This window comes from Plecotus auritus, assembly GCF_963455305.1.
Source record: "Plecotus auritus genome assembly, chromosome: 3".
NCBI lineage: Eukaryota > Metazoa > Chordata > Mammalia > Chiroptera > Vespertilionidae > Plecotus > Plecotus auritus.
Window position 1 is genome coordinate 17,854,226 of NC_137772.1, and position 22,798 is coordinate 17,877,023.

The following is a 22,798-nucleotide window of genomic DNA, read 5'->3' on the forward strand; positions in this document are numbered from 1 at the left end:
TAAGTGATAGAGCTAGATTTAAATCTACATCTGGCTGTCCTAAAATAATTTGGTCCATGCTATTCAAACAGAAAGTTGATAGCAATGAGAAATAACTTTTTGAGACATCTTATAATTTGATAGTTATTGCTTTCTCAAATTTGTTTTCTGAAAACAAAAGTAATTGTACTTATTTTGAAAAGTACACTATAAAGTAGCCCATCATCTCACTACCCCATGTCAAGCAGATCATACAGTCATTTTGACAAATTTCCCCCATCTCTTTTTCTAGGCATTTAAAATAAAGCAAAGCTGCATGTAGATGCTTTATTAAAACATTGTTACTAGGATTTCATTGAGGCCATATATATATAATCTAATAAAAGTAGTACGCAAATTGACCATACCTCCGCTACACCCACAAGCCATGCCCACAAGCCAATCAGGAGCGAATATGCAAATAAACCCAACCAAGATGGCTGCAGCCACAGAGAGTAGGAGGGAGGCTTGGGTTTCCCCAGCAGTACAGGAAGCCAAGCTTTCCGCCTGCCCTTGCCGGCCCAGGACTCCACTCCAGGCTACAAAGTTTCAATTATAGAGGATAAATAAATCCCCCCCAAAATGGCAGCAGCCACGGAGCTGGAGAGAGCAGGAGGCTAGGGTTGCCCATGGCAATGGAGGAAGCCAAGTTTCTGCAGCCCTGGCCTGCCTTGGCCTCCGCTCAAGGCTACAAAGTTTCAATTATAGAAGATAAATAAATCCCAACAGAAATGGCGGCAGCCACGGAGCTGGAGAGAGCAGGAGGCTAGGGTTGCCCCCGGCAATGGAGGAAGCCAAGTTTCTGCAGCCCTGGCCTGCTTTGGCCTCTGCTTAAAGCTACAGAGTTTCAATTATAGAAGAAAAATAAATCCCAACAGAAATGGGTGCCGCCACGGAGTGAACAGAAGGCTTGGCTCCGCTCCAGGCTACAAAGTTTCAATTGTAGAAGATAAAAAATACCAGATACCAGGGCCTCCGCTTAGGTCGCCGGGGGGCATGGCCGGCCTGCAAACCACCACAGGCCCCTTGCCCAGGCCGCGCCACTCCCCAAGGGAACCCCCACACTGATCTGGGACACCCTTCAGGGCAAACCAGCTGGCCCCCCACCCGTGCACCAGATCTATATTGTATCTAATAAAAGAGTAATATGCAGATTGACCATCACTCCAGCACACAAGATGGTTGCCCCCATGTGGTCAAAAATCCTGCCCCCATGTGGACACAAGATGGACACCACAAGATGGCCAGCAGGGGAGGGCAGTTGGGAGGGACCAGGCCTGCAAGGGAGGGGAGTTGGGGGCGATCAAGCCTGCAGGGGAGGGCAGTTAGGGGTGACCAGGCCAGCAGAGGAGGGAAGTTGGGGGTGACCAGGCCTGCAGGGAAGGGCAGTTGTGGGGGACCCAGGCCTGCAGGGGAGAGCAGTTGGGGGGGACCAGGCCTGCAGGGGAGGGCAGTTAGGAGTGACCAGGCCTGCAGGGGAGGGCAGTTAGGGGCAAACAGTCTGGCAGGGGAGCAGTTAGGCATCAATCAGGCTGGCAGGGGAGTTGTTAGGGGGTGATCAGGCTGGCTGGCAGAAGTGGTCAGGGGCAATCAGGACAGCAGGCAGGTGAGCAGTTGGGAGCCAGCAGTCCTGGATTGTGAGAGTGATGTCCCAGATTGGAGAGGGTGCAGGCTGGCTGATGGTCATGCCCCCCCACACCCGTGCACAAATTTCGTGTACCGGGCCTCTAGTATATATATATTTAGTAAGGTATTGGAACATTTGAATTATTAGAATGTTGGACTCTGATCTTTTAATCAATTGTTTCATAATCATAAAAAAGTGTGAGTGAAAGTAATCTGTCTTTGAGAACCTGATAATTTAATGAAGAGGGTGAAAGGTTAAAGTCAGTGATGTGCAGACAGGCTAAATAGCCATCTCAGACAATGAATAAAGAAAAATTGAATTTATTTAAGGAAAAGGGGTTGGACAATGGGAATATCCAAAGCCAAGGGCTACACAGCACTGAACCAAAGGATATTGGGTCCATGATGGCAGCAAAAATATAATTAGGACAGTGAAACAAGAAAGGGCATAGAAGAAGCAACAGGAGAACCTAGGTTGGGCTGCTTTGGCTTACTGAGAAGTCAGAGAAAAGGGGGTTTAGAGACAGGTTCAGGGGGTTAGCCTGGAGTGAGCTGCCACTGCCCATTGCTCCCCTGGTTGCAAGTCTTGTGGGGTCCCTTAGAGGTTAGGGGATATGTGGCTGTGGGGGAAGGAGAGGGAGAAGGGAATGGCATAGGAGTGCTCCTTAAAAGGAGAGGGCACACTGGGTCCTTTGTCCTGAGCATATTTATCTCTCTTGCAGGTGGAAATCTTAGGGGAGATCTCAGGGGAGGGTCTCAATAGAATATTCATCAGCTTTCCAGGTGCCGTCTTTCAGGGTCCTGGAGTCCACTGATTTCTTGGTGCCAGGGCACGGGGTCATCAGTCAATATAGCTGGTCCTGAGGCAGCCAAAACTTCACTTGTCTGGTTTTGCTGCTTTTCTGGGCCTGGAGCTGAAAAACAACTGAGGCCTAAATGTTATCTATAGGGAGGAAAAGGTCAAGGGGTCTAAACCGCATGACTAGTGACATGCTAGGGGAGGATAGGTTACTCTGTGGGTGAGGTTCTTGTTTTTCCAGTTTTGCCTCTTCCTAGGCACTTGGGGCTTTCTGCCCTGGTGAGTTTCTGTACCTGGCCCATTGTCCTTGCTCTGTTCATGTCTGTCTAACAGAGTATTTTAGCAACTTCTTTAAAAGACTACTTAAAATTGTTAGAAAATCTTAAAGATAAACTGCTATATTTTTTGATTCATGGAAGCAAAAAAGAATGTTGAGTAATAAATAAAACATATGGGAGTCACAATAATTTGAAAGTACTTAATACCCCTGAACTGACCCTCAAAAATGGTTAAGATGGTAAAATTTGTGTTATTGGTATTTTAAAACAAAAAATTTTAAATGTCTTTGTAGGCATTTTGGTCTTCCTATTGCCCTAGAAAAAAACTCAATTCTTAATATTACCAACATGAAATATGGGAAATAGCTTATTCATTGCATTGAATCTTAGTGATATGTTGAGGATACCCACTCATCTCTTGTTAATTCACATTTCTGAGAGTAAATGTGGTCCTTCATTGGCAGTATGAAACTACCAGTTCAGTATTAATGGAGTGCATATAGAAATTTAAAGGAATGTGTGCAACTTGCTTAATTAATAGTTACTAAGACAATCCCATAGTGTGGGATTGGTCTGTTTCTCAGTAATCTGGCATGAGCCCTAAGGTTTTATAGTAATTTAGTAACAACTCAATAAATATAAGTACTATTATAAAGACCAAGATGATGAGAATTATTTCCTGCCTCTGAGGAAGTTTATAGTTATAATGCAGTGTTTCTCAAACTTGATAGTCTCAGGACTCTTCACTCTTAAAAATATTTGATAGAGCGTTTATTTATGTAGATTATGTCTGTGGGTATTTATCATATTAGGAGTTAAAGTTGAGAAATTAAGAAGTAACAGTCATAAACTTTGTGTGTCAATCGATGGTTCTTGGTGCCAATTTAACACCAACTGGAATTCCCAGTTTGAGAGGGGTGGAGAAAGGAAACTTTATTAAGTGCAAATAGTTCAGTTGTGATAAGCACAACTATGAGAACAGCTCAGTAGTGTTACAGTTCAATTAAGAGGTAGCATTGGCTATGGAACAGCATGGCTACAAGGTGGCCTTCCAGGTGAGGCTCCTCTCTGGTTAGCTAGCTTTGCTCTGCTTTGGTGTGCTCCACCTGCTTTGGTCTGCTTTGCTCTGCCCTTGCCACTCTGTTCCACTTTGGTCCAGCAAGACACCTTCAGTGTTTCTGTTTCAACCTTTGATTTTTTTTACCTCCAGCCTTTGATGGAAAGGGAAAGTGTATTCTCTGAGCCAGAGGGGAGCTAACTGATATAGGCAGAAGTCCCCTCCACTAGTTCCTGATTGGTCCATCCTCATGCAAATGAGAATTCCAAATCCTTGCAGTATGATTGGACCAAAAGGCACTGTCCTGATTGGTCAGAATGGAGCCACTCTAATAGTTAAGTAAATATGCTGATGGGGATATAGCTGTGCAGCTCTAATTGGATGGGGGGAAACCTCAGTCCTATTGGTTGAAATACAATTCCAGGAACTCCTTTATAAAGGCTTGCTCAGTGGGCAGAGACACAGTTCAGACAGGTAGGTAGTTCATTGTGGGAGGCAACAGGTCATTGCAGCTTTCTCCTTGAAAAGGCTTGTGTGAGAGGCCCCTGTTTAGAACTGGCTGCTAGACTCTGTTTTTTGTTTGTTTTTTAATTTGAGCCCAGTTAGCTACTAGGAGCCCTTCTTGGTTATGTATCTTCTTTCTCAAGGTCCACTTGTAAATCACACTTTTAATGAACAGTTACTGTTTTCTAAAATAAAGCTTAATGAGAAGAGGCATTATTTTACCTTTGTACTTTTAATGTCTGACTTAAGAAGAAGACAGGAAAATTTTCATTGCTTCTTTATACCATTTGTTGTACTTTATCATTTGAAGTATATGAAGACAATTTAGCTTTAAATCCTGGATAACTATATAGTTGCAATGGGAAGGAATCTTTTAATAGCATTTTCAGATAACCTTGGATTTGTTTTCTTTGAAACTACACCCAAAGTTGATAACTAGCAGTTTTCTTAAGGTTAGTTGCAGTATGGGATCTTAAGCCATATTACTAAGTTTTTCATACTCTGTTATGCTAAAATTGACCCATTTCACTTTATATAATAAACACATTTGCTAACATCATCACCAGTCTTATCGTAAAATATTTAAGTATTGGGAAACTGTTAAGCTCATGGTGGCAGATGACAGTTTTACAAAGTTCTCATTTTTATTTGAAAGCTCAAATTTTATCATTGGGAACAAATACTGTCTACTGTTTTCCTTGAAGGGACAGGCTCACTTTGTTCATTCTCGAGAAAATTGCCAAATACACAGATGAAACTGAGCTCAAACAAGTGCATATGTTTTGTTCCTCAAGACAACCATATTTGGTGTGTAGCGAAAGTGCTTAGTGTGTATTTCTCATTTTGCTACAAGAATATTAAAGAGATAATGTACACAAGAGTTGGAATTTAATAACAATAATATTTACATTTTCATGAAGGATATTCTTAAGTGAAACTGGGGGCTTTTAAAAAATTTTTATTTTAACTATGAGGGCCTGGCAGTGAAGGATACAATGGCTAATACTGTAGTTTGGTGCCATTGTCTTGATTCATGCCAAGGTGTCAGCAGCTTTATTTACCACTAGAGGCCTGGTGCATGAAAATTCATACACTGGAGGGGGGGTCCTTCAGCCTGGCCTGCCCCCTCTCACAGTCCGGGAACCCTCAGGGGTGGGAGGCCACCCGGCGATCAGGGGAAGGCGATGCCCCCATCACACCTCTGCTGCTGCCACTGCGGGCAGCGCAAGCCTCTGCCGGCCCTGGTTACCTGAGCCTTGGGTGGCCCTAGGCGGCTGGGCAGCTGCCATCTGAGGCTTGCCTGCACCTTGGGCCAGCCCTGGGTCGCTGGGCACCTAACATCTAAGGCTTGCCTGCGCTTCAGGTGTCAGCTGGGCAGCCGCCATCTTGTGGCTGTGGGTGCTGCCATCTTTGTGAGGGCGTGGCAGTCAATTAGCATATTCCCTCTTTAAAAGATAGGATTGCTTTTGTATCATCAAGAACACCATGTGTACACTTTCCAAATCACCGACACATGATATAAAATCAAGCACTGTCCTGCTGGTGAAAAAGGCAAATTCATATTAGTATTATTTTGTAAGTAGTTTTGACCTCTTAGATCCTCAGATAGGGTCTTAGGGACTACCAGAGGTCCACAGACCACACTTAGAAAGCTACTGAACCAATACAAGTGGTTCTTAGTTTTATTAACACTCTTTGAGAATCTATTAAAGGTATAGACATTTTTCACAGAAAGATATACTTAAATACCAAATTTCATATGTAATTTTCAGAGGATTACAAACTTTCAGAAGCACTGGAACCATGCTCTCAAACTTCGCATCAGTCACCTGGATGGCTTGTTAAAACAGCTTGCGAGGCCACATTCCCAAAATTTCTCATTCAGCTGGTCTGGAGTAGAGTCTGAGAATTCACATTTTTAACAAGTCCCATCGGCATGCCGATGCTGATAATGACTTTCAGAGCAATGATTCTTAACCCTAGACCAGTTAAATCAAATTGCAGGAGTAGGGGTAGGGCTTTTTATTTATTTTTTTACTCCTCTGGTGATTTTAACAGACAGACAGGGTTGAGAATCATTGCTTTAGGACACATGGAATCCAGGTTAAGATTCCCAAATCTAGTGAGATTAAGAACATCTAATATTTGTACAACCTTCTATGATTTAGAAAGTCTTTTTACAATTATTACTTCCTACTTATAAGCTTATAAGGTAGTTATTATTTCAGGGGGAAAACTGCCTTGGTATTAATGAAGTTTTAGCGTTATAGGAACTCTGGGCCTTGAGTCTGTGAAATGAACTCAAATTGCTGAAAGTTTTTAAGACAGTGCTATGCGTGTGTATATTCCTAAATGGGCATTGGTTTTAGGGGTGGTGAAAGCCTGTTTTTTTAGATTTTGGTCCTCCCAAGTGTGAGGCAAATAGAGACATGCCTCAGGATAGAGAGGCTCTGGCTGGTGAGTTTTGCTCAATACACTCTGGTTGCTCAGGATTTCTCTGATCCTTTTCTAAGTTCTGTCACCTTCCTTGTGAATGCCTAATTGGGAGTCTACTAGTACCTGTATTTTGCTTCCCACCTCAGGCACCTTTTATCTGCCTTGGTGTTACTTCTCTTTTTTTTTGGCTAGAGCTCCACTGGAGATACTGCTTTATATTCCACAGCAGCGTAGGGGACAATGTTAGGGAGTCAAAAGGACACAATTTGAACACTTCTCTGGCCCGGCCTGTCTAGAGTACGTGATCTTCAGCTCTTAAGCTGATGTTTCTTCTTTCAGTGGCACTCAGCCTTTTTTCCTTCTTCCCCAAGGAGGAATGATTTCTTTCATTTTTGATTTGTTTGTTTTTAATCCTCACCTGAGGAGTGAAGAAAACCATTAATTTTCAGAGAGCGTGGAAGGCAGAGGGGAGGGGTAGACATTTAGGGAGAGAGACACATCGATTGGTTGGCTCCCGCTTATGTCCCAACCAGGACCAGGGATTGAACCTTCAACCCAGGTACGTGCTCTTGACCAGGAATCGAACCTGTGACCCTTGGGTCCCAGGGCCAGTATTTTAACCACTGAGAAAGCTGGCCAGCGCTGTTCATTTTGTTTTTGTTTTTGGCTGGAATCTGGGATTCCTTTTTTACCCTTTTTTGCTTCTGGTGATTTCTCCTTGGGTTTAGAAGGCATACATTCTTGACTACACTTGCTATTAAATACTTTTCTTTAAGTATAAATGTTTTCCTTTTTGAATCAGGTCTGTAAAATGGAAAAATTAATCTGTCCAAGTCTGCCTTTGACAAATGAAAAACATGCAGCTTCAATGACTAGAAGTCATTTTGTAGTTTGTTTTCTAAATTGTTATTTTAGAAACAACAGGGAGTGACTCCTGATCTAATGAAGTATAAAATAGTTCTTTATTTAAAGACTAATATAGTTAGAATTGAAATCAGAAGAGGAAGCAGTAATGACTTTGAATATTAAATAGAAAATGTATTTTTCTCTGTCTTGGAACATTTATTATAAATTAAGCAGGAATCTATTACTGGGTGTCTATGGTTCTGAGTATGTTGGACTGCACAAATTTAACCCGGTATATGGAAAACCCCTTTTAAAGAATATGTCACAAAATTTTCTTCAATCCCCAGATTAGAGAAACTGTGGCATGTAATTTTCTCCTTAAAATGCAATAAAACTGACAATGTTGGGAGACTTTAGAAGGTAGACCTGTACAAGAAAGTTAATAGAATTAGAATATCATGTTGAGATGGATCTGCTCTGCTAGGTATCCCTCTCTAATTTTGAGGCTGCAAGGGGCACAAGCAGCCAAGATAAAAGTATGATTAAGATTTTTAATTCAGTAAAATTATAAGTTACTGTGTTTAATGAATGTTTAGAGATGTTCACAGATATCTGGAACCACCAGTATTGGCCTGGTGAATGATGAGTCTGTTAGCCAGGAAAGAAAATTACTTTAAAAATTTTATAGCTTTTATGTAAGTGTATCATAGCTCAATTTTATTTTATTGAAAGTAATTTTGTCATTGTTCAGAGATTTTTTTTATTTTAGTGGATTGAATTGTTAATGCTTAGGAAAGTAAGTAGGTCATTTTAATATTTTAGATTCTAGTTTTTCCTAATGTTTTTAGAGAGAATAATGAACAAGTCACTTCTGTCACCAAGTACCTTCTTTATCTTTCCCAGTTTACCTTCTATGATTTCCTTTATGTCTGGAAAATAGATACAATATGTATAAGACTTCATGAGTTATTTTGGTTTGATAAAAAAAAAGATCTGTATATTATCAGTAAGGTAGATGTTATTTAAAAATTAAGCAAATTGGTTATTCCCACCCACCCACCCCACTCCCCCACCTTCCCTCTGAGATTCCCCACACACAGACAATAGGGTGCTGAAGGCCTGGGGTGGGGGGAGGGGCAGGCTGGAGGAGTCAAAGGGGGAAAGAGGGGGGGGACATATGTAATACCTGCAACAATAAAGAATTATAAGGAAAAAAAAAAAAGACTTCATGAGTTGTTTTCCCAGACAATCCCAAACTTCTTTTACTATCACTTTGAGTATCTTTTGTGTATAATCTTCTTACACTTAAGGGGAAGAAATTAAAAATAAATAGATATGAGATAATACACATTTTCTCATTGGGTGTATAAGTATAGATCAATGATTTAGTAATTTAAATGATGTGCAGTGGTTGTGGCTTTCCTGGCAGTACAATTAGAGTGAAAAATGTCTAAGCTGTGACTTTGTTACCATAAATAAAAACATCACTTTAAAATACAGCAAACACTTTCCATTTTTCTTCTTTTATTAAATTTTAGAAGTCATAATTGTTCGTTACAAATTTAATATTGGACAAGGTTGTTCCTTTGAAGCTTTAATTTTAGGCAGTAAAATGCTGAATATAAGTGAAACAATTTTCTGTCTCTAAATTCCTGCTGAATAGATACCAGTGACCTTACTTTTGACATTGAAACGTTTTGAATGGCCCTAATTGAGACTCTATAACATTATAATAAGGAAAATTATTGAGTATATTGGGGTTAGGTTATGTGTTATGAATTTAGGTTTTTCTCACAGTGCCAGCAACAATGCTTTTTTAAAAATTTCTTTGAATATGTGAAATAATGTAATTCTGGAATAGCATATTTTATAAATGTCTTGAATATGTGAAATAATGTAATTCTGAAGTTAAAAAAGGTTTGTGGTGCTTAGTTTAGTAGTTGGAGAAGAACAGTTCATCAGGTGAACTTTTTATTGTTACTTGCTTGCCCTGACCCTCCTCAGAGGGCATCTCCAGGAACTGGGTTGCTTAAGCCAGAAACTTGGGAGTCAGTCCTTTTGGCTTTAAAGCCTATCTCAGTTTTCTCATGTTTGACCCATCTACACTGCCACTATCCTATTCTAAGCCACCACCAATTCTTGCCCAGACTATGGCAAAATTTTTCTTAACCTGTCTCTGATTTTGCTCTTGACCCTCTCCAATTTATCTTTTATAAAGTGACTGATAATCCTTTTAAGACTTGGATAGAATCAAGTAATCCTATCTAGTAAAGAGGGAATATTCGAATTGACCATCACACCCTCACAAATATGGTGACGCCCACAGCCAATAAGGAGGGAATATGCTAATTGACTGCCATGTCCTCAAAGATGGCGACGCCCACAGCCACAAGATGGCGGTGCCCAGTTCCCTCAGCCCCCCAGCCACCCAGGGCCAGCCTGAGGCGCAGGCAAGTTGCCGATGATGGCTGCCCAGCCGCCCAGGGCCGGTCTGAGGCATGGGCAAGCCTCGGATGGCGGCCGCCCAGCTGCCCAGGGCCGCCCAAGGCTCAGGTAACCAGGGCCAGCCAAGGCTTGCATTACCGACAGTGGCAGCAGCAGAGGTGTGATGGGGGCATCGCCTTCCCCTGATCGCCGGGTCGCCTCCCGCCCCTGAGGGCTCCCGGACTGTGATAGGGGGTAGGCTGGGCTGAGGGACCACCCCCTCCAGTGCATGAATTTTCATGCACTGGCCTCTAATTTGTGTTATAAATGACTTCCTAAGTACTTACAATAAAATCAGAACTTGTTACTCATGACTTACAAAGTTGTGGTAGATATGGTTGGTTATCCACTCAATTTATTTTCTTTCTTAATCTTTACTAAGAGATTTTAGATTTTGTTTAACAGCAGTGCACCCAGCTATAACAGTCTTGATTTTCCATACTTTTTAGGTAACTGGATAGATGACACACTTTCAGCTAATGAGATATAGATGAACGTATCTGGAGAAGCTTCCTTAATAATAAAAAGCTAAGAGAAGAAAGCCTTTCCTCCCTTTGCTCTCTCTCCCTTCTTGTATGGGAATCTGGATGGAGTCAGGCTTGGAAGAGGTGTAGCATTCTTTTAGTGTGAACAGGAAGTGACAAGCAAGTGGAAGAAAACTTACACATACTAAGGATTCCAAAGTGGAGTTTTAAAGAGCTCTTAATACCATTGTTAAACTATGCCAGCTTGAAAGCTTTGACAAGTTGTGGGAGACATGTGAATCTCTACAATTTCTTTAAGCCTCTACTATTTTCTGTTATTTGCAGCCAGATATGTTCCTAACTGATATAAAGGACCTATATGACCTAGCCCTTGCCCATTTTTCTGACCCTATCACTGTACTCTAGCCATATCAACTAGCAGACAAACTCCTGCTCAAATCCAAACTCCTTACTTAGGACTCAGAGGCTCCATGTGATCTGGTTTTACTGACTTCCCCTAGTGTACTACTGCCCTCTCCATCCCCAAAGCAACAAAACATTAAAATATCCAATAATACTTGATAAATATGTGCAAGATGTTAATGAAGATAAACACAAAATAGAAGAACTTAACAGACCAGAATTGAAGGAGAGGTATATCACATATATAGATTAGAAGACTCAATATTGTAAATTTGTCAATTTTCCAGGATTAATTTGAAGTAATGAGTTTTTATAAACAATTTCTAACATTTTCTTCCTGGCCTTTGAAGATATTCATATTGAACATCAAAGAGCAATAATAGTCAAGGTAATTTTTTAAGTGTAACAAAGTAGATTGACACTGCCCTATTCAATATCTAGACTTATTTTCAAATTAAATTATTAAACAGACAAACTGACAGAAAAGATATGGAAAATTAGATCTCTCACTCACATTACACTTAGAAGTAGATTAACCATCTCAATGTGAAAAGCAAAATTATAATAATAATCTAGAAGGAAATGTTGCAATAGGAAAGATGTCTTAAAGATCATGTAGGAAGCACAAACATTGTAGGGAAAGATTGATAAATTTTACTCTGTTAAAGTTTAAAACTTGTATGAAATAAAAAACATTGTAAACACAGTTTAAAGACAAGCCATAAATGGAGAGAGGATATTTATAATGCATACTAGAGGCCTGGTGCACGAAATTTGTGCACATGTAGGGTCCCTAGGCCTGGCCTGAGATCAGGGCCAATCTTCCCCAGCTGCCAGCAGCCGGGCCTGCCCCCCCTGCCGCTACCACCAGTCAGGATCCCAGCACTGCCTGTGTCCGCCGCCACCCACCCCCAGTTCCCTGTTCCCCATCAGGTGATCAGAGCCTGCCAGCAGAGGGAGGGACTGAGAGGTTGGCTGGCAGGCCCTGATCGGGTGACAATAAGAAAACAATAAGAAAAAGACAAACAGAAAATTGGGTCAAGACAACAAACCAGTATTTAACAGATGAAACTTGAATGGTCAGTAAATATATGAACAGATGATTATATCAGTTTGCATGGGTTCAGCTATAAGTATCGAAAAATTCAGCTAACAGAAACTTAAAGCCTAAGGACATTTTTTTCCTCCTTGACAAGTTTAGAAGTAGGAAGTTCAAGAGTTGGTTCAGCATTCTGTGAGCACAGTAGGGTTACATGCCAACATTTTCATTGTTCTCTTGACCTTCCCATTATGGTAGCAGCAGCTCCAATGTCATAACCTTCTATGAGAATTTTTTAAAGTAGAGAGGAAAGAGGAGAAAGGGACCTTCATCCTCCATACACCTTCTTTTAGTGGGGAGAGAAATCATTCCATAAGCTTCTAGATTTTTCCTTCTGTCTCATTGCCAGTTACTGACAGAGGGGAATGAATCACCCTTATCGCTTAGAGTAATCAGGATTCACTCCCTGAACTGGGGAAAGATTTACCTTTTCTGACCATATTACTTTCTGTCTAATACCTGAGGAAAATTGAATTTTTCTTTGCCAGCAAGAAGAGAAGATATTTGCCATAATTATTAGCCTCTAATTAATATAGGTTGAACCAAACAATATTGATGACATAATATGAACATGTAATGTATTCTAATAATATGAAATGTGGAATATTTAATGTACAAATATATTAACATGAAATACATGGAAATATGTAAATATAATTAAGAAATATCTATAAATACGTAAACTTATGTGTTTAAAAACATGAAAAGTATAAAAATATGCGGGGATGTAACAAACATTGACTTATGTAATGGTATCTCTAGAGAAGAAAGTTGATGACTAGGATTAAGAGAGATTTCAATTGTATTTTATTTTCAAAAGTAAAATGCAAATATCTGAACCAAAAATGTAAATAGCATTTGTATTTTCTTGCCTCTCTGCTTTAAATCTTATAAATTATATTAATGTATACAGAGTAGGGAAAAGAGTATTCTCAAGCATTTTGAATGAAAATGATTATTAATAGACTGAATTAGAGGACAGTTTTGGACAAAGAAAGAAATCTGGAAGTTTAATCATCAAAATGCTCATGATAGTGATAGCTCTGGATAGTGACATTACAGGTGATTTTCCTTTATGAAAACTTGGTGTTTTGTTTATGTATTTTAAAATATATCTGATAGTATCATAGTCAGAAAAACCTTTAAATCTGTTTTCTTTTTGTAAATTAAAAATATATAATTAAAAGCTGCTTACTTACTATTTTGGTCTACTTATCTTGAAGTAAGCAAACATGTATATTCGTGTAGTCAACAAATATATTATTGAGTGCATATCAGGCACTATTCTAGGTGCTGGAGATACAAACAGCTCATAAGACAGTGAGGGTACCTCTTTTCATGGAACATCTTGAGTTGGGAGACACATTAAACAAATACATGAACAAGGCACTTTCAGGTAGTGATTAAGTACAGAAGGAAAGTAAAACTGACTGATATTGAAAACAGTGATGGAAGAGTGTTTGTGAGCGTGAGTGACCTTAAATTGGGTGGTCAGCCAAATTGCTTATTTCTGAGTTGTTTATCTCTGAGCTGAGAACTGCATGACAGAAGGAGCTAGGCATGTGAAGATCTGGGTCCCAGGTCTTCAGGCAGAGCAGACAGCAAGTGCAAAGTCCCTTCGGCTGAAAGGAGTTTGTCATATTCAGGGAACAAAAAGTGAGTGAGTGAAGCTTAATGAGAGATAGGGGAGGGGTGAGAAAGGCCAGCTCACGGAAAGCCTTGTAGGTCATAAGGAGTTTGTATTCATATTTTATTATTTGTCTTATGGGAACCCATTGCAGAATTTCAAGCAGGGAAGTGACCTGATCTATGCATTGAAAAGATCACTCTGCCTACTCTGTAAGGATGAATTGTAGGACAGCAGATGTCACAGCAAAGACCAGTTAGAAGGTTATATGCTGAAGTTTAGACAAGAGATTATGGGACTTGAACAGAGCTGGTTGCTCTGGGGAGTAGACAGACTTGAGATATGTTTGGAAGTACAGTTCATGACGTCAGAACTCAGAGAAAGAATTCCTCAACAATAAAATGAGGATAATGGTATCTCACAAGGAGTTACCACAAGGAACTAATGAATGTTGAGCATTTATCATACTTCATGACACACATAAGAGCTTAGTGTGTAAGTTCGCTACTTTCCATTATTATTTGTATTGTAATAGCATGGAGATAGTAATACCTAGCTAATAAAAACCTAATCAAATTTAAAGTAGGAAAGAAAGAATCATTAATAAATGTATTAGCTAGTAAAGATAAAAAATGCTAATATTTGAAGGTTTTTAAATCCATTGCAATGTAGCTTATAATTTCATCACCATAATACAATTACTTTAAAATTGTCATTGGCTATTTTCTCATCATCTATTGATCTAATTAAAATCCTCATCATGCTGGACATTGCATAATGTTGGTGCCTTTTGACTTCCATAAAGTTGTACTTTCATGGTATGTTTTATCTTTCTCAGTGTTTATCTAGTCCCATTCTGCCACAGATCTTTTCTGCCCCTCCCCTTTTTATTTTCCTGTCGAAAAGTTGTGATACTTCTTGTCAGTGTTGTGGTTCTGCATTTTCAAATGTCTGTATTTCCACTTGTTTGTCATATTGTTTCCTCAGACTCAGTAAATCCAAGCTTGAATTGTTTCACTTAACCACGCATTTCATTTAGTTTGGCCACCAGTCCCAAGAGTAAATGTTTTGGCATTATCTTTTATTGTTCCTTTTTAAATAACTGGTCAACAAACAATCACCACATATTTCTAGTATCCATACATTTTTCTCCAATTTCTCTAGTGTTATGTTGAGTGTTTGATTTGGTTGTCAGCAGTGTTTAAATAACCATTATCTCTTAAAATATACTTATACATTTGATTTTGTCTTGTGAAGCATGAGGGGAAAGTGAATGCCTCAGACAGGAGTCATGTGTTGCCCAGCACACAGAGGTATTGAAAAAATGTTTTTTTTAATAAACTGTCCAAATATTAAAGGAAGAGCTTTCTTAGTTCTAAGTTTTCTGAGATGAAAGAATCCATTTGAATATTAGCCTTTTTCTTTTTACTCTTTCTGTTATAGAATATAGTACTTCAGTTCTTATTTGTTTATATTGTTAAAGGAATTCTAATGGTTCTTTTTACAAAATTGATTTAATGTAAGATATTTTCCCTCTTTATTTTTAGGTTTTGGAAGGAAGGATGTCGTAGAACATTTGCTGCAGATGGGTGCTAATGTCCATGCTCGTGATGATGGAGGTCTCATCCCACTTCATAATGCCTGTTCTTTTGGCCATGCTGAGGTTGTGAGTCTGTTATTGTGCCAAGGAGCCGATCCAAATGCCAGGGATAACTGGAACTACACCCCTCTGCATGAAGCTGCTATTAAAGGGAAAATCGATGTATGCATTGGTAAGTATTATTTGTTGTTATTTAAGTTGTAAGATCAACCTGACAGGTATAAAATTTTAAATAAAGTTTTCTATTCTCTCTTGTTTCCTATTGTGATGGAAATAGCATTTCCTTAGAATTAGTAGAGTGGGCTTTATTACTTCTTATTCTTAAAGGCGATTATTTTCCATCAAAAAGGAAGTAAAGAGACAGCAATCTAAAGTTGGTTAAGAAGAAGATTCACAACATGAACCCTCCAAATGCAAGTCAAATGCTAACTGGTATGGAACTCAATTTTGATAGATTACTGTTATCAAATTTAGTTAATTTACAGTCTCTTTAAAAGACTGCTAATTTTCTATCCTTGCATCAATGAGAGCCATTATAATAAAGTACAAATTCTTACTGAATTGGATGACATATTTGGATGCTTTAGTTTGATTCAAGGAACATTATCAAAGCTTTTCTCTTTATGTTGCTGAAATTGAACACCAGCTATTTTATTAGGACTGGAATGCTTTGAGTGAGTAATTCAAATATAGTAATTCAAAGCTTAATATTTTCAACATGTGCCATAGTCTAGAGGAAAAGCAATTTCGAACAAAATTGAACTTTTCAACTATTTTAAGTATTGAGATTATATAAAATTGTATTTAATTAGCATTTCTTTCTCATATATATATATATATATATATATATATATATACTTTAGATTTTGCTTCAGTGTATAATATTTTTCATTTTAAAATCTAAAACAAGCTTCTAGAGGACAAGCCTAGTTTCTTTTGTGTGTATCATCTGTTTCTTAATACTTAAGACAGTGATGTTTGTTTAACCCATGGCTAGTTGGTTTATATAATTGTTGTCTTCCTGGATGGCATCCATTTCAGTTTAATTAGTTACATTTATGGTAAAACAAATGTATATGTCATTTTAAAAATATTTTTATTGACTTCAGAGAGGAAAGGAGAGGGAAATGAAGAGAGAGATAGAAGCACCAATAATGAGAGAGAATCATTGAATCGCTGCCTCCTGTATTCCCCCACTGGAGGGTCGAGCCCATAATCCGGGCATGTGCCCTGACCGGGAATTGAACCATGACCTCTTGGTTCATGGCTTGATGCTCAACCACTGAGCCATGCTGGCTTGGATTAATTTATTTTCTGAGATTGGTCCTCCACCCTCCTGCCATTTCTGTTTAGGTAGACACAGTTAGTTTCTGATATTCCCAAATGAATAGACTGATGTAGAGATCTTGAAAAGGTAGGTAAATAGAAGTTCTGTTATGGGACCTTTAAACTAACAAAGACATCTCTTGAATCTTGATGTAAAAATTCCTACTGCCTTCACACTATTTACATGTTTACCATACTCCCATCTCTCTTTATAGTCTGTGATTCTCCAGTGAGAAGGGGACAGAGCATGTTCCCTTTGGGTTCCTCAGCAGGGAATGGAGAGCTTACTGGCTTCCACAGCAAACAGTCCTAAAGATAATAGAGGTGCATAGTCTTCTAACACTTACGGGATTTTCAATATTTGGAATACTCCAATATCTAGATTTGAAGCCCAGAAAGGTAATGAAAAATAGCAACCTTTCTCAGCCAAAGCGGGGAAGATGGAATGAACAATCAGAATACATATCCAGGACTGCTTAAGGGGTCAGATAAACACCTAAATGAAAAGTTAAAAATAAAAAGATCCCTCTGGGAAATGAAAGTGTAGTATGAAACAAACATCCTGGGACCAAAAAACATCTAATTTTTTTTTTCTAAAATAGAAAATTCACTAGATAAATTAAAGAAAGACCGTGTTAGTTGTCTGGAAAATCATTTGTGAGAAATGTCTCCCAGTACAGAGCAAAATGTTAGCATATGGAAATCATAAAGGAAGAAATAAGTAAACCTAAGAAGTCAACATTATTTTAAAACCTTACATGTGTATAAGAGTTCCAGAAGGTAGGGGGTGGTGGGAGGAGGAAGAAATAACTGATGTAGAGATTAATAATAATTAAATGATAAGCAGAGAAAAACTTGGGTCTTGAGTTTGAAAAGACTTACGGAGTTTCATGCTGTATTGATGAGAAGAAACACTGAGGAAGATGTATGAACTTTTCACTCTATAAAGAATAAGTTGCCTACAAAGGGGAAAAAAGGAGATAAAAGACTTTCCATTCACAACTTTGAAAGTTTGAAGACAGTGGAATACTTTCTAAAAAGAATGGAAGAAAAGGATTAAACTAATTTTCTTGATAAAGAGCAGTGCTTCAGCTTTTGGGGAGTAAGAAAGACTGAATAGAGCAAGTGACATTATTTTAGAGAAATAAAGTTCCTGCCACTTGCTTTCTTTTTCTTTCTCTTTACTTTCAAATAATTCTTGGGAGCCCAAAATTCAAACTGCTACTTAAAATCTAATAATTAGAACTTTAAAAAAATAGCTTTATTTTCCACACTCAGTGGCATTAAGTCAGAGAGACCTGGGTCTTTGAGCAAATTACTTATTCTCTTTAGCTATTAAAATGGGGGTAATAACTACTTCATATAGGTGTTAAGAAGTTTAAATGAAGAGAATGCAAGTAAAGCACCTTAATGTAATATCTGTGGAGACAGCGCTGTCATAATTTCTTACCCTTCCCTGCTTGTCTGGTTTCTCTAACCATATCTCATTTTACTAACCATGTTTCATTGTAACTCATAGCGCTTATTACCTGAAATTATATATTTGTTTAGTTATATATTTATTTGCTTGTTTTCATCTCTCTGTGTACTCTTTTCCACTCTGTGCCTGAATTAGAAACACAGGAACCTTGTCTACCTTATCTTGCACTGTATCCCCACTGTAATATCCTCTGTGTCAACTCAGAGTAAAATGTGTATTCCATGCCAGAACCTCATGGTGGTTTTATTTTGCATTTTCCTGATTAGTATATTGCTGAACATCTTTTCAAGTTGTGACCATTGGTACACATTTTTTGGAGAAATGTCTACTTATATCCTTAGTCCATTTTTTAAATTGGATTGTCTTTTTATTATTGAGTTGTAAGTTTTTTAAATATATTCTAGATATGTTTCTTACCAGATAAATGATTTGCAAATATTTTCTTCCACTCTGTTGTCTTTTCACTTACTTGATAATGACCTTTGAAGCAAAAAAATTTTTTAGTTTTGGTGATTTAATAGTCAAATCTGCTTTTTCCTTATTTGTTTGTGCTTGGTGTCACAAGTTTAAGAAACCATTGTCAACAAGTTGAATAATCCAATCCCATAGGGTTATAAAGATTTAACCCTATGTTTTTTTCCTAAGAGTTTTATAGTTTTAGCTCTATTTTTAGGTCTTTTGATCCATATGGAGTTAATATTGTATATGATGTGAGATACAGGGTCCAACCTCATTCTTTTGCATGTGCCTACCCAGTTTTTCCATGCAGTTCATAACATTCCTTTATAACACTTTATTTCTGTAAGCTTGGTAGTAATGCGCCCTTACATGTGCGATTCTAGTTATTTGAGTCTTATTTTTTTCTGGGTCTGTTTAAGCTAAAAGTTTGTTAGTAATATATTATTGTGCACCTTGGTAGTTCATTCCTATTTGTTGATGTATAGTGTTTTATCATATGGATGTAGCACAGTTGGTAGATGTTGGGTTGTTTCCAGTTCCTAAATGTTCTGAAGAAGGCTTCTGTGAACATTGGCTTATAGGTCTTGGTGTGAACATATTGTTTCATTTCTTGAGTGGATGCCTAAGAATGGAATTGTTGAATGGAATGATAAATGTATGTTGAACCTAATGTTTGAATGTGATGAGCATATTTTTATGTGACTATTGGTCATTTGTATATATTCTTTGGGTGGTCTCAGTTCAGATCTTTTGACCTTTTGGGGTATTATTGTTGACTTGTGAGAGCTCTTTTGTGTTATGGACATGGATGTTTGTTGGATGTGTGTATTCTAAATGATTTCTCCCAGTCAGTACTTTGATTTTCGTTTTCTTAGTGGTGTCTTTAGACAAGCAAAGGATTTTATCTTTGGTAAAATCCAATTTGTCAGTTAAATACAAATATATTTGGTGTCTCACTAGCATTGGAATAATAAAGTAAAGTTTTTATTAGACAATTATTTTTAGGTTAAAAACAGTTTCTAGTGAAATAAGATTATAGATTTTTTTTTGAAATTTCTTTTTTTTAAATTTCTTTATTGATTAAGGAATCACATATTTGTCCTCATATACCCCCATTCCCATCCCAAACCCCTCCCCACTCATGCCCCCACCCCCCTGTTGTCCGTGACCACTGGTAAGGCTTATATGCATGCATACAAGTCTTTTGGTTGATCTCTCCCCCTTACCCCTACCCTCCCCTACCTTCCCTCTGAGGTTTGACAGTCTGATCGATGCTTCCCTGTCTCTGGGTCTGTTTTTATTCTTCAGTTTATGTTGTTCATTATTTCCCCTAGATGAGTGACATCATGTGATACTAGAAATACACTTATAAAACCGAAAATGAGATAAGCAATAACGGTTATGCAGAGAGGCAAATGAATCAGTCTGTAGTGAGTTTTCTTTCTGGGCCAACAGTTCTTTTGAGTCCTAATTTCAATGTCAAACAGTTCCTTATGTGTACATGTCAGCAATGATATTTCAGTTCTGGATGGTGGACAAATGGTAATGCAGGTCCGACCCTCTCTGGTTTGGTCCTGGGCAACCTGCAGCGACGCACAGCTGCTGACTGCTGGTATGGCAAGGCGTCGTCAGTGTCTTCCATCTCTCAAGATTATAGTTTTAATTACATTGTGGAAATGCAAAAAGCAGTGTTTTGGTTCAAGGGTCTCTGAAGTGCTTTATAACAACTTGTTTAGGATATATGTTTTTAATTAAAATGAAAGAATAAGCTACTCAGTAATGAAAAATTGAACATATTATGTAGCTTATATTTAAGATTTAAGAGTAAAGTCAAGTATATCTTGTTTAATTAGGAAAAAATTATCTAAAATGCACAGTTATTTCTGAGATAACATTGTTTGCCCCTCCTATTTGGAAATATATTTTTAGCATTTGGGAAATATATTATTTTTAATAGCTTGTTGCTTGAATCATTCCATAAAGGAGCACTCATTAATTCCTAATAGTTAAACGTGGTTTGTTCATTTTTTTGTTTGTTTGTTTGTTTGTTTATGCTTTCCCTCTGCTTTCTGAGATCAAAAGACACATAGATGTTCTTTGAGCTATTTCTTCATGTCATTGACTTTGGTAGAATTCTCTTAGCTTTTCATATTCCCACAGTATTGAGACAGGAAGTCTGAGCAGTTTAAAGTATCAAGGACTACTCTTTTTTTAAAAAAAATGTTTTTATTGATTTCAGAGAAAGGAAGGGAGAGATAGAAACATTAAAGATCAGAGAGAATCATGATAGACTGTCTCCTGCATGCCCCCTACTAGGGATTGAGCAGAAACCCAGGCATATGCCCTGACTGGGAATGGAACCATGACCTCCTGGTCCATGGGCAGATGCTCAACAACTAATCACACCACATGGGCTAGTCTTTTTAGCTCTAGAAATATAGTAGTCCTTTGTCCACTGAATATATTTACTTCCCTTTTCCCCCCTAACAAAATGTGAGTGGGAACAAAATATGTAACTTCTGAGCAGAAGTGTTAAGAATAAGAGCACAGTTTATCATATTTTGTTTTTTCTTATCTTAATTATTTAGGGTATCACATTTTAACACAGAGCCCCCTTCAGTGTCTGGGCCTGTGAGTAAGGGAACTTCTTGCTGTCATTTTCTCAACTTGTAGTTTGAGCAAGAAATGAATTTTTTTTGCTAATAAGCCTATGAAATTCTGGAGCACTTTATTATAGCAGCATAATCTAGACTACCCTGACTGATAACACATTATTTATGAAATTAAATTCATAATTAAAGATAAATAATAAGGAAATTATTACTTAAGAGTAATGACTTGTCTGAGAAAACTATATCTTGGAGGTAATCCCCAAGTGAACCAGGGTCCAAAATCTATGCTAATAAAAGGGTAATATGCTAATTAGACCGGATGTCTTCCGGACATCCTTTCTGACAAAGCCGGGGCTTTGGCTGGCCTGCAAACTGCCCCCGGCCCCTCGCCCAGGCCACCCTGCCCCCAGAGGGGACCCCCACCCCATCCTGGGGCGTGGCCGGCCTGCAAACCATTGGCGGCCCCTCACCCAGGCCGGCCCCGCCCCGCCCCAGCAGGGACCCCCACCCTGATCGGGGACAGAGCTGGCCTGCAAACCCTGCAGCCCCGTCCCCCTATGGGCTCCCCTCACCCCAATCTGGGACCCCCTTCAGGGCAGGCCAGCCAGCCCCCACTCATGCACCAGGCCTCTATCCTATATAATAAAAGGGTAACATGCAAATTGACTCTAACAGCAGAATGACCATAATGACCGCTGGACCAGTCAGTATGAGGCACACTGACCACCTCTTGGTCCCTTTCCCCGGCCAGCAGGCTCCGATCGCCTGATGGCCACCTGCTGCGGGGGCAGGGCCGGTGAGCAGGTGGGAACAGCCGATCTCTTGGTCCCTTCCCCCGGCCATCAAGCACCGATACCCGATGGTGAGTGAAGAACCAGGGGTGAGTGGCGGTGGGGGGCAGGGCTGGCTGCAGGCAGCTGGGAAAGATGGCCCTGATCGCAGGCCAGGCCTAGGGACTGTACCCACGCACGAATTTCGTGCGCCGGGCCTCTAGTACATTATAAAATACCTTCCTGCTTGCTAATTAGCATATAGAATTGATACATGTATAGTGATGAATTAAATTACAGTTGCTGTAATCAAAATATATTTACTTTCTAATTTGGATGTAGGACCAGTGAGTCAGGTAAGGTGTGAACTTGAACATGCTCCAAATTAGTTAGTACCTTTTTATATGCTCCTGTAGTATTCTGCTTAGGTCTTACTTGGTTCTTTTTGCCTGATAGATTGTTAGTTCTCTGTGGTAGGGAACTAACAATCTCATTCCTTCTTGTGTTCTCGTTTCTATCACTGGTATCTAATTGTATACTCAAGAAATGTGTGTGGAATGACAAATTCACAAGATGGTGGCTCAGTTCTATCTGGCTTTTTTGCATTAGTCTGTGTTGGTGTGGGTAATGAAGCTGAGTAATTTTCTATTTCTTCTTGATTGGGTGATATTTTGAGGTTCTTTCATTTTAAAGTAATGTGAATTTGCAGTATGCCCAACGCTCCCATATTCAAATACAAATATAAAACACGTTTTATAGTCAGATACAAATTGTGTCACATTATCTGCCATTTGTCAAATCATTACTATTCTTCATTAGGATGGGTTATTGAATGGTGATTCTAATTAAGCATTGACTTCTGGTTACAGTGGATTTTTTAAATAAAAAAT

At 38.8% G+C, this 22,798-nt stretch overlaps 1 protein-coding gene across 1 annotated transcript in view; it reads left to right on the plus strand.

Moving 5' to 3' along the window:
• TNKS (tankyrase) overlaps nucleotides 1-22,798 on the plus strand; it is a 166,837-nt gene that overhangs the window by 11,369 nt on the left and 132,670 nt on the right. The window contains exon 2 of the mRNA XM_080659908.1: nucleotides 15,209-15,433. Within this exon, the coding sequence (XP_080516034.1) occupies nucleotides 15,209-15,433 (225 nt within the window). The remainder of the gene's footprint in view (nucleotides 1-15,208; nucleotides 15,434-22,798) is intronic.